The sequence below is a fragment of the Saimiri boliviensis genome, chromosome 21, assembly GCF_048565385.1.
Source record: "Saimiri boliviensis isolate mSaiBol1 chromosome 21, mSaiBol1.pri, whole genome shotgun sequence".
Lineage (NCBI taxonomy): Eukaryota > Metazoa > Chordata > Mammalia > Primates > Cebidae > Saimiri > Saimiri boliviensis.
The window spans coordinates 28,257,079-28,268,785 of NC_133469.1; the positions used below are offsets into that span (position 1 = coordinate 28,257,079).

The following is an 11,707-nucleotide window of genomic DNA, read 5'->3' on the forward strand; positions in this document are numbered from 1 at the left end:
CTTCTGCTGCAGAAGGCAGGTTAGAAAACTCCCAGGAGACAGTGACCCGTGTTCTGAAGACACTGGGAAAAGGCTGAAGACTACAGAATGAGAAAACTGGGGGGCCGATGTCATCATTTCAGTTGGAAAGGGGGTTAACCACCTTGTCTGTTGTTCCAGAGAATGGACTGAGGCCACTGTGTGGCTGGCCTGGGGAGGTAGCTCTCTAAGAAGGGAGAAAAAGCGTCAGACTGAACTCACTGGGACACAGGGGACTTTGGTTCTGCTACTGCAACTGTTGGACTTCGAGAAAGTCAGTTCCCCTCCCTGGCCCGTGGATGCTGGGATACAGGTGAAGTCGGTTTTATGGCTTCCGGGGGCCTTTTGGAGCTCTGGTTCCAAAGAAGAAACACAATTAGAGCAGAGGCCAAATGTCCTGTGCATTAGTGAGCTCCCTGTCAACAAGCACGACCAAGACTGAACTCACTGACTCCATCCAGGAAACTCCTTGAGATGTGAGCTGGGTCTGTGGGGTTTCTCCACGTGTAAAGGCCCCAGGTTCTGACGCTAAGGGTCATTGCTGGAAGCCTCCACACCTGCTGCTCCCTTCCCGCCATTCTTCTTCATCTCCCCACGCCAGCTGCTTTTCTCTTCCTTCCTCCCTCCGTCTTCAGCGTTTCTCTTTCCCCTATCAACCTTCCTGCCCTCGTTTCTCACTCATCCCTCTCTCGTTTCTCACCTTCATGGGTATTGCTGTGAGTGTGGCCTGAATCCTTGGCTGGAGCTGGCTGGGGGCCACCCTTCTCCTGATGAAGGAGAGGACCTGTGGGCTGGGCAAAGTCCCTTTTCATTACTGCCTGGCTCTTCAGCCACCAAACTCCAGGCTTGGATTAAGTAGGCTGAACCTTGTATGAATCATGAGTCTCTTTCGTCTATTACGCCTGCAGATCGCAATAGATAGCACTTACGCAACGTTTCCTCCTTCCACGCCCAGGGCAGACGTTAATAATCGATCAGAACACCCTTATCCACTGAGCCCAGATAACAGCTCAGAGTCCTTCCCATGTAAGCCGCCAAGCAGCCACTGTCTGTCTATCAGGACTGATATGTGGGTTAAAACCTGCTGCTGCTTCTTGGGGTAAGGCAGCTGTGACGTCAGGGCTATAGTAGGGTGCAAAGGGCTCACTCCAGTGAGGCCATTGGAGGAGTTTAGGAAAAAGACTATTTACCAAAGTGGAGGCAAAATGCAATGGCAGCATTAAGGTAACAGTCAGCAAATGACAGCCCACGGCCAGATCCGTCTCTCTGCCTGCTTTTAAAAAGAAAGTCAAATGGGAACAGCCATGCCCATTCATGTACGTGCTAAGCATGGCTGCTTTTGGGCTGCAAGGGTAGAGCTGAGTCGTCGTAACGGAGGATCTACAGCCCCCAGTGCTCGAAATGTTTACTATCTGGCGCTTTTCAGAGAACATTTGCTGCCGCCTGCCTTAGGGGAAGCTGCAGCAGTTTGAGGACAGCAAGAGTGGAACTGTTACCTTTTCTGGGCCTGAAGTGTCAGAGGAGAGAGTGCTGCCACTACAGGGGAGGCGAGAGAGTGGAGACAGACTGAAGGCGTCTTTGGAAGAGGGAGGCAGCAACCCAGGGCTGTCCAGGAGGAGAGCGGGGACACAGATGCCCTCTGATCTCCCACTGGAGGGTGACTCCTATTTGCTGAACCCACCCGGAAGATGGAAAGTGAGGGAGTCCGTTGGAAGAGTCCACAGGGTCGGCATCCGGGCATAAAGCAAGGTAGAAGAGAGGGAGGGGGAACCTGAAGGAGGTGTCTACCGTGTTGGTGTCACCCTCTGTGCCTGGCCTCTGATATGTCCATCAGAGAAACCAGGTATCAGGCAGCCGGATCATTCCTGCTGAGCAACGAAGCTCCGCGCTGGTGTTCTCGGGGGCCAGCCCCTCTGCCTGCCTCCAGGAACCCTGTGGAACAGCTGAGGGATTACATGCTTACACTCACCAACCGGACGGTGAGCAAGACCGGATTCTTTTTTATGACTATTTAAAGACGTTTATTTAGCATCTAAGATTTTATTTATTTATTTTTATTGTTATGCTGCAAGTTCCGGGGTCCAGATGCAGAACGTGCAGGTTTAGTAAGTCGGCACACGCGTGCCGTGGTGGTTTGCTGCATCCATCACCCCGTCATCTACGTTAGGTATTTCTCCTAATGCTGTCCCTCCCCTAGCCCCCCACCCCCTGCTGCCCCTCCCCTAGCCACCACCCTGACAGGCCCCGGTATGTGATGTTCCCCTCCCTGTGTCCATGTGTTCTCATTGTTCAACACCCACTTATGAGTGAGAATATGCGATGTTGGGTTTTCTTGTATTAGTTCTTGGGTTCTTGTATTAGTTGATGGAGAATGATGGTTTCCAGCTTCACCCATGTCCCAGCAAAGGACATGAGCTAATGCTTTTTTATGGCTGCATAGTATTCCATGGTGTATATGTTCCACATTTTCTTTATCCAGTCTATCATTGATGGGTATTTGGGTTGGTTCCAACTCTTTGCTATTGTGAGCAGGGCCGCAATAAACATACATGTCCATGTGTTTTGATAATAGAATGATTTATAATCCTTTGGGTTTATATCCAGTAATGGGATTGCTGGGCAAGACAGAATTCTAAATGAAGATGGAATTGATAAAGAACTAAATAGTGACCTAAGTCTTGTGGCCAGTGGAGGGGAGGGCAGGTGACAGGGGGTAGTTGGGTAGAGGCTGCAGGAGGCTGTCAGAGTCCTGCAGGGTGATGTTGGCTGGCACCCCCAGGCATGGTGTCACGGAGGACAGTGGCCCCACAGGCACATGAACGATGGCGGAGTCAGAGCTAAGAATGGGAAGGAAATAGTTTTTATTGAGAAACTGCTGTGTGCCAGGCACAGTGGTGGTCCATGCGGGAAGCCAGTGTGCTAAAGTGGCTGCCGGCACAGCCTCTAAAGTCAGACCGTCTGGGTCCAAGAATCAGCCCCATCACCTCCTGGCTGGGTGCAGGACACATCCCCTCCCTCTGAGTGTCCTGAGGTAGAGTTACTCGGAGGAGCCACCTCTTCAGGTGGAAAGAGTAAATGGTGTGATCTACTTCCGTCCTCAGCATTGAGCAATGCAGAAATTCTAGTGGTACCATTATCCATAGGCCTGATTTTGCTGTGTCCCCTGCTGCAAGGAAGGAAGGGCAGAAATCTCAGTGTGGAACAGAAAAAATTCAGGGATTTAGGCACTTAGGTCATCTTCATCTCCTCCTGTGTGACCGTGATCCCATTGGTCAACCTCCCTGATCGCAACCACCACACACCCTTTGCCATGACTACCACCAAACAGATGCTAAGTAAGTATCAGTGCCCCCTGCACACCCTGCCCTACCCCTGGATGTACCTACTTAAGCCAGCTTCCTAGGCTTCCACAACTGGCCACCAGGACATAGGACACCTCTGAGCCTTGGCTTGGCAAGGACCGGTCTTCTGTTATCACTGATGTGGAGGCTTGATGGGAAGCTGAGCATGTGTGGGAGGAGTCAGGCACACCTGGGGACAAGTCTCACCTTGGCTGTCTTGTTGGGGGACCTCAGACAAGTGTCTCAACCTCTCTGAGTCTCTGTCCTATGGGAGCGATGCCAAGCATTGTGGGAATGAAATGTGATCATGGTTTGTAATGTAATCAAATTCCGGTCCAGTAAAAATGGAAGGGTCACGGAGGCGGTTTAAGAGTAAGGGTCTGTATGGCTGCTGGGCACACGGTTGGTTTTTCCCTAAGCGTTTGGTGAATTGTCTTGTGCTGGGTCGTGGGCTGGGGTCTTCAGGCCGGTTTTAATCATGGAGTCAAGAGAAAGTGAAAATCTGATTGACGGAAGTTACCGGGGATCCAGCACATGCTTATCACGTGGGCATCTTCCCATTGCACGGCTGAGAACACTGAGGCTCAGAGAGTTCCCTGGGGTCTCAGAGGATGTGACCTCAGGCCGTGATAAACATGCTTCCCATTACGTGTGGATGCAGACAGCACAGGGGGACATCAGAAATCTCTGCCCACAGACTTGCTACTCTGTCCCTTCTCAGGCACATTTCTAACCATTCATTCATTCATTCATTCACCTACTTATTTATTTGAGAAATATTTAATTTTAATTAGTTCATTTTTTTGGAGACAGAGTCTGTCACTGCTACTTGGGCTGGAGAGCAGTGGCATGATCATAGCTCACTGTAGCCTTGAACTCCTGGCCTCAAGTGGTCCTCCTGCTTCAGTCTCCCACCTAGCTGTGACTGCAAGAGTCTGCCACTACACCTGGCTAATTAAAAGAATCTTTTTAAGACGTGGGGTCTCGCTATGTTGCCCAGGCTCTTCTTGAACTGTTGGCTTCCAGTGATCCTCCTGCTTTGGTTTCTGGAAGTTGGTATTTCGGGTGTGATCCATTGTGCCTGGACTGACAGATGCTGACTGAAAGCTAAGTATGTGTTAGGCTCTGGGACGACAGAAGTGAACGGAACACATGAACGTTCTGGCCCTCGTAGGGGCTGTGTTCCCGAGGAGGGGAGGGCTGGGATTGGGAGTTAAGCTGCCATTTAAATAGGGGCTGAGCACAGGCTCATCGAGCAGACTTTAAGTAGGCGACGATGTGAGCCGTGAAGGAAAAGCATCTGAGGCAGAGGGAACAGCAGGTGCAGAGGCCTTGAGGTGGGAACGTGCCTGGAGGGCGTGTCCTGGAGGTCAGTGCAATTGACAGGAAGGACAGAAGGGGCGAGGTGCCAGGACAGGTGGCCGTGGGGGGGGGGCGCTACAAAGACTTGGGAATTTATTCTATGAGACAGGTGCCATGTGGCAGGGGACATTGCGGGGTGATGGGGGAAGGCTTGAGGATCCCATGGGACCACTCAGATCCCGTATGTGTACGTGGAACAGTTTCCAGTCATCTGCTGGCTCTGGGGGTTGTCTTTCCTCGCCCCAGCACCTCTCCCCTCTAAGGACAGACTTGAGACTTTATATCATGAATTCCAAGTGTCTGTGGCTGCCTCATGGGCTTAAAACAGCAGCTGATGAGGCAGGTGTGTGTGGGGGGCCTGGACCAGAGTGTGGCGATAAGAACATTTGCTTAAATTAAGGCTTGACAAAGCCTCCTCGGAGGGATTGGCTCCTGGCCTTGGGTCAGTGGAGCTGGCCCAGGGCCTCTGAGGGGCAGGACGTGGGGGTGAGCTCCCGCATGGAGTTCCCTCACATTGTCCCCTTCTGCTAAGGCCCTCTGGGTAGGCTGGCAGCCCCAGGGCTAAGGACAGCCCCTATGCCAGCCAGGATTCCCCCTGGAGCCCAAAGCTGAGGGTGATTCTTGGGAAGCGGCCACTGACGTGGCCAGGCCTGGGCTGGATGGGAAGGTGGGTGGTGGCGGCCAAGGCAGCCACCTCACGTCAGGCCTATTTGTAACGCGGGCTTCGCTCCTTGGTCATGGAGCCTGTGAATCACCCGGCGGCCTCACCGGAGTCTCCCAAGGGGACAGGAGGGGAGGGCATCTTTCCTTCCCTCCCTTCCCCCGGCCCCTCTCCCCTTTCGCCCACTCTGCCAGCTTCTGGTGCCTTTGCAAGCTGGAGAGCTCATCTCAGTTGGATGCCTGTCCCGTCCAAATCTCATGTTGAAATGTCATCCCCAGTGTTGGAGGTGGGACCCGGTGGGAGGTGTTTGGGTCACGGAGGCGGGCCCCTCAGGAATGACTTGATGCCCACCCTGGGTTATCAGTGAGTTCTTTATTTGTTCACGTGAAAGCCGCTTGTTGAAAACAAGCCTGGTACCTCCCTCCCCTCTCTCTTGCTCCCTTTCTCATCATGTGATGCCAGCCCCCTCCCCCTTCTGCTGTGATTGGAAGCTCCCTGAGGCCTCAGCAGATGCAGGTCCTGGTGCGTGTTTTTTGTACAGCCTGCAGCCACTGTGAGACAATTACACTTTTTTCTTCATAACTTACCCAGCCTTAGATATTCCTTTATAGCAGGACAAGACAGACTAATACAAAGGCCCATCCTATGGGAAACTTTTCTCTTTTTCTTTTTTCTTTTTTTGTTGAGATGGAGTCTTGTTCTGTTGCCCAGGCTGGAGTGCAGTGGTGCGATCTCAGCTCACTGCAATCTCCACCTCTCGGGTTCAGGCAATTCTCCTGCCTCAGCCTCCCAAGTAGCTGGGAGTACAGGCACCTGCCACCACGCCTGCCTGATTTTGGTATTTTTTAGTAGAGGTGGGGTTTCACTATGTTAGCTAGTATGGTCTCGATCTCCTGACCTCGTGATCTGCCCACCTGGGCTTCCCAAAGTGCTGGGATTACAGGTGTGAGCCACCGCTCCCAGCCTGTGGGAAATTTTTTCTTAAGGTAAAGACTTGGTTGTTAGCACTTGGACATGTTTCTCTTCCTTCTTGGATCTTTGTATACTGAAATTTCCGTCCTGCAGGGCTGCATAGGAATGCTGAGGTCTCAGCTAGCGACATGCTGAGAGGCGTGGAATGGCCGGCTCCCAGAATAAAAGCCCTGATTTGTAGCATTTGCCAATTTGTGTGGTGTAAAGGTTCCCATGGCTGCCGTCAAGCTGTGAATTGGGCTTTGCTGAGTGCAGAGTCGGAAAGAGATGTTCGCTGTGGACTCTCAGGGCGTGACGACCGGTGGCTTCAGCACAGCGACGGGGCCCAGCCACGGCCCTTGGCCTCACCAGCTTCCAGGACGTGAAGCTGCCTAAGCAACGTTCATCCCGTCATCTCAAAAATGTGCCAGTTTTCTGTATGGGGAGCATTTCATGTCCTCCTTCTAGCTGTTTGAAACTATGTATTACTGTTGCCTGGGCACGGTGGCTCACGCCTGTAATCCCAGTGCTTTGGGAGGCCAAGGCAGGTGGATCACTTGAGGCCAGGAGTTTAAGGACAGCTTGGCCAAGATGGCGAAACCCCATCTCTACTGGAAATGCAAAAATTAGCTGAGCATGGTGGCATACGCCTTTGATCCCAGCTACTCGGAAGGCTGAGACAGTAGAATGACTTCAATCCAGCAGGCAGAGGTTGCAGTGAGCCGAGATCGCGCCACTGCACTCCAGCCTGGGCAACAGAGCAAGACTCTGTCTCAACACACACACACACACACATACACACACACACACACACACACACGCTATATAGTATTATTTTTAACTATAGTCATCATACAGTGCTATAGAACATTAGCACTTACAAAAGCTTAACGTACAGCTCTTTTATGGCATACCATTCTCCTGTATGTATTTAGTCAGGAGAATGAAAATCCATGCCCATTCAAGACTTTTGCATAATAATTCATAACGGTTTTCTTTATAATAGCCACCTTCTTCTGATCAAGTCACTGAAGGCAGCTACTTCCAGGCTCAGAAGGCCTTAAAGAATTCCTGGTCAGCAGCTGATCTGACAGCGGGGATGGGCGGTGGGTGTCTCTCAGCAGGGGTCAGTGAAGCCGCTTACTCAGAGGGCCAGGCCAACCCAGAGCTAGAAGTGAGAAAAGCCGAAGGCGGAAGAAAGAGACATGTTCCTGCACTCAAGACCCCTTCTAGGAAGACCTGGGCGTATTTCCTCCCACTGGATTTTCTACCGGAAGCCTTTTGTGGCGGTCCATTTTGGACAGCTCTGTGTGTGCAGCGCTGTGCCCCGTCGTCTTCACTTTGCTGACTGAGACAAACGCCTTCCCGGGTTCCTGCAAATGTTTCCCAGACAACCCTCATACACTGCAGGGGTGGGATGTGGAAACAATACAGTCGCTTAGGAAACAGTTGGAAAGTTTCTTTCTTTCTTTCTTTTTTTCTTTTTCTTTTTTTTTTTTTTTGCGCTGTTGTTGCTTGTGTTTGTTTTTGAGACCGACTCTCACTCCATCACCCAGGCTGGAGTGCAGTGGCGCCATCTCAGCTCACTGCCTCTGCCTCTGCCTCCCACGTTCCAGCATTTTTCCCACCTCAGCCTCCTGGGTAGCTGCGACTACCGGCACCCACCCCCACGCCTGGCTAATTTTTGTATTTATTTAGTAGAGACGAGATTTTACCTTTTTGGCCACGCTGATCTCGAACTCCTGACCTCAGGTGATCCACCCACCTCAGCGTCCCAAAAGGTTGGGATTACAGGCATGAGCCACCTCGCCTGGCCAGAAAGTTTCTTTCTTTCTTTTCTTTTCTTTTCTTTTTTTTAAAATTAGACATAACGTTATCATAGTACCCAGCAGTTTCACTCAGCGGGATCTACATGACTTTGTAGCAATATTATTTATAATGCTTCTAAAGTGGAAACAGTCTAACTGCTCATCACCCTGTTGCATGGATTAAGAAAAAAAAAAAGCAATGGAATGCAATTGAGCAACAGAAGGTAATGATGGACTGACACAGGAACGTGGCTGCACGTCAGAAACCGTGAAAAAAGTGAAAGGTATAAATGACTAAACGCTGTGTGGTTACATTATAGCGAATGTCCAAAAAACGCAAATTTATAGAGACAGAGAGTAGATTTGCGGTTGCCTGGGGCAGACGGAGAGAACAGCTAGTGACGGTAAATGGGCGTGAAGAGTTTTTTTTGGGGTGATGAGAATGTTCTAAAGTCAGATTGTGGTGACAGTCGCACAACTCTGTAAATTTATTAAAAATCATCAAATTGACACAAGGGTTGAATCTTATGGCATACAAATTAGAAATGACATATTTAAAAACAAATACCCAAAGGATTATAAATCGTTCTACTCTAAAGACACATGCACATGTATGCTTATGGCGGCACTGCTCATAATAGCAAGACTTGGAACCCCCCCAAATGCCCATCAATGATTGGATAAAGAAAATATGGCACGTGTACACCATGAAATACTATGCAGCCATAAAAAGTGATGAGTTCATGTCTTTTGCGGGGACATTGATGAAGCTGGGAACCATCATTCTCAGCAAACTGACACAGGAACAGAAAACCAAACATCGCCTGTTCTCACTCATAAATGGGAGTTGAGCAATGAGGACACATGAACCCAGGGAGGGGAACATCACACGCTGAGGCCTGTTGTGGGGGTGGGGGGCTAGGGGAGGGAGAGCATTAGGAGAAATACCTAATGTAGATGATGGGTTGATGGGTGCAGCAAACCACCATAGCATGTGTATACCTGTGTAACAAACCTGCACGTTCTGCACATGTATCCCAGAAGTTAAAGTGTAATAATAATAAAAAAGTCATATATTTGGCTGGGAAGTAACCGGTGTAAGTAAACAAAAAAACATAATAATTCTATGTCGATAGAGCAAGTGAAAAATGCTTATTAAATACTCTTTTCGATGGATTCGTACTGTCACTGCGAATTGGATGTACTCTAATTTATTTGACATTCTCTATGTATCAGACATGGTGTCTGCTCTTTCAGTGCTAAATCAACATGGTGATGAAATTTTCTGGTTTTGGATTACTTCCTCAAACTTGTTTCCTAGAAAAGGGCTTTCTAGGTGAAAAGTTATGAAAATTGGCTAAGGCTCTCAATGTGGTGACAAATTATGTCTCCAAGCGTGGGACAGACTGCGAACTACGGCTTCCTCCCTTCACCTCATCTTTCAACTACGGAACCAAGTACTCCCTCGACAAAGAAAACCCCATGATTCATGGTGTTAGACGTTAGAACGGGGCTTTCCCCTGAGGAAATAATGACCAGAAGGGAGCAAGAGGAAGTTCCAGGTCTCTGTTCGTTTTGGGAGTTGAGATGTGATTTACATAACAGTAAAATGTCCAGTCTTAATCGTACAGCTGGGTAAAGTTTTGCATGTCATACGTTTGTGCAGTCATCCCTCAGATGAAGGTACGACGCGTTTCCTGAGCCCCAGAAAGTTCCCTCGTGCCCCTTCCCAACCCAAAGCGAACGGCTCTTCTGACCTGCATTGCCGTAGATTAGATTTGCCTGTTCTCGAACTTCTTGTGAATAAAATTATAATGTTGAAATCTCGATCAGCTGCTGGGTATATTGATGTGTTCTTTCTGGAGGAGCCACTCAACTATACACTTAGGATCATGTATTTTTCTGATTATATGTTATATCTCAATAAAAGCGTGGGGCCAAGGGGAAGACGATTTCAGGGCACTGTTCACTCCGTGGCCTGGAGCGTCCTGCCTGACCATCTTCGTGGCAGGGGTAGCTGCAAGTGGCTGTACCTGGCTGTGCCCATTTCCCCATAGGGTCTTGGTTTGTGGTGTTGGCAGAGGTGGGAGCAGGGCCATGCCCAGGATCTAACCTCTCTCTCTCTTCTCTTCCCACTGTGTTCCTGTATGTCAGTCCTGTGTCTCTCCAGCTCATGTGCTGTGTGTGTCTGTAAAGCCTCATTCCGTGCCGTCTGGCAGGGAGCGCCATCTCATCTCATCATCTCACGGCCTGGCACTGCCTCAGCATGGCCATCTCATCACGCCTCGCCCTGTGGGAGCAGAAGGAAAGTGACCCTCATGGCTGGGGCTGCAGCCATCTGCAGGGACTGACTCGACCCTCGGGAGACAAATCCAACCTTTCCCACCTTAAGCGGGGAATCTGACATCAAGCCCATCTTGTAGCGTGTGCGATCCCACCTTCAGGCTTCTCCTAGCCAGCTTGGTTAGCCTAGCCTTGGCCTTTCCAATCCAGCTGGCCACTGCTGGCTACATACACCCTTGGCTCCCTCCAGGGCTGCCTGGTCGTTTTCTGTTCCAGGTGGTGGTGGGGAAATGAGGGTAGACCAGCTGTCCCAGCTCGATCCTCATGGCAGCTCTGATGAGCGCTGGGGTTTGGATGGGAGGAGGGGCACATGGTGGGGGGGGGCAGAGGCAGAGCTGTCAGAGGCCAGGTTTCTGCCACAGGGGTGGGTTTCTGTGGTCCCTGCCTTCAGGCACCAGAGAGAACTGGAAATGGGCTCTCCTCGCCCAGACATTCCTTCTTTCCCTTCTGCGTTTTTCATGATTTGCTATGAAGGGCTGATTCTTTCTCAGATGGCTGTTGCCTCCCGCACCCCCACTCCACCTTGCGCATGCGATTTGATGAGTTGGAGGTGGAAGGGTGGGAGGGCAAGAAGCTTCTGCCTCCTGGCTGCCCCTGCCCCTCCCAGCCTCGTCTGGGGGTAGCGGCTAAAATGGCATTGGAAGCTGCAGAGTGTGCCTTAAGACTGTCCCTCACTTATGAAGGGGCTTTCAGTCCCACATCAGGAAGGAAAGAGGGGGAACGTGACATTGAGGTGGGCCCCGCAGTGCGTGCCCCTGCTGCCCTGTTCCCGGGCAGAGGTCTGCGTCCACCAGCTTCATCCCAAGGCCTTGTCACCTGGCCTTTCCTATCTCCTTTGAATTCCCACTTTATCAGCTGGGCTGCAGACAGCATGTCTTTCCCACATATGCACAGAGGACCTTGATAAGGAGGTTATTTTAAACCAGTATGGAGCTCTTCCATTTAAAGCGCTGATGACTCTTTTTTTCTTCTCACGGGCTGTCAGCAATGCAGGCTGAAGACACGCTTCAGTCGGCTGTAGCCAGTCCCATGCCTCAGCCTCCAAGTCGCTGTGGCCAGCAGAGGGGTCTCAGCTGCACCACGGGTCCAGCCAGTGCTGGCCTCGGCCATAATTCTGGGGGTGTAATACCAGGGTCCAACCTGCCTGTTAGGGGACCCAGTATTGGAGAACCCCTGGCTGCCCAGGTCCTGGTTTAAGGACCATCAGGAAGCCACAGCACGGT

The 11,707-nt window shown here is 50.8% G+C and overlaps 1 protein-coding gene across 3 annotated transcripts in view; it reads left to right on the forward strand.

Moving 5' to 3' along the window:
* Positions 1-11,707, forward strand: part of MYO18B (myosin XVIIIB) — a 286,207-nt gene that overhangs the window by 5,807 nt on the left and 268,693 nt on the right. For all 3 annotated transcript variants that reach the window (XM_074390993.1, XM_074390995.1, XM_074390994.1), the window contains exon 2: positions 10,296-10,444. In XM_074390993.1, coding sequence (XP_074247094.1) covers positions 10,408-10,444 — 37 coding nt within the window. In that variant the 5' untranslated portion in view covers positions 10,296-10,407. The remainder of the gene's footprint in view (positions 1-10,295; positions 10,445-11,707) is intronic.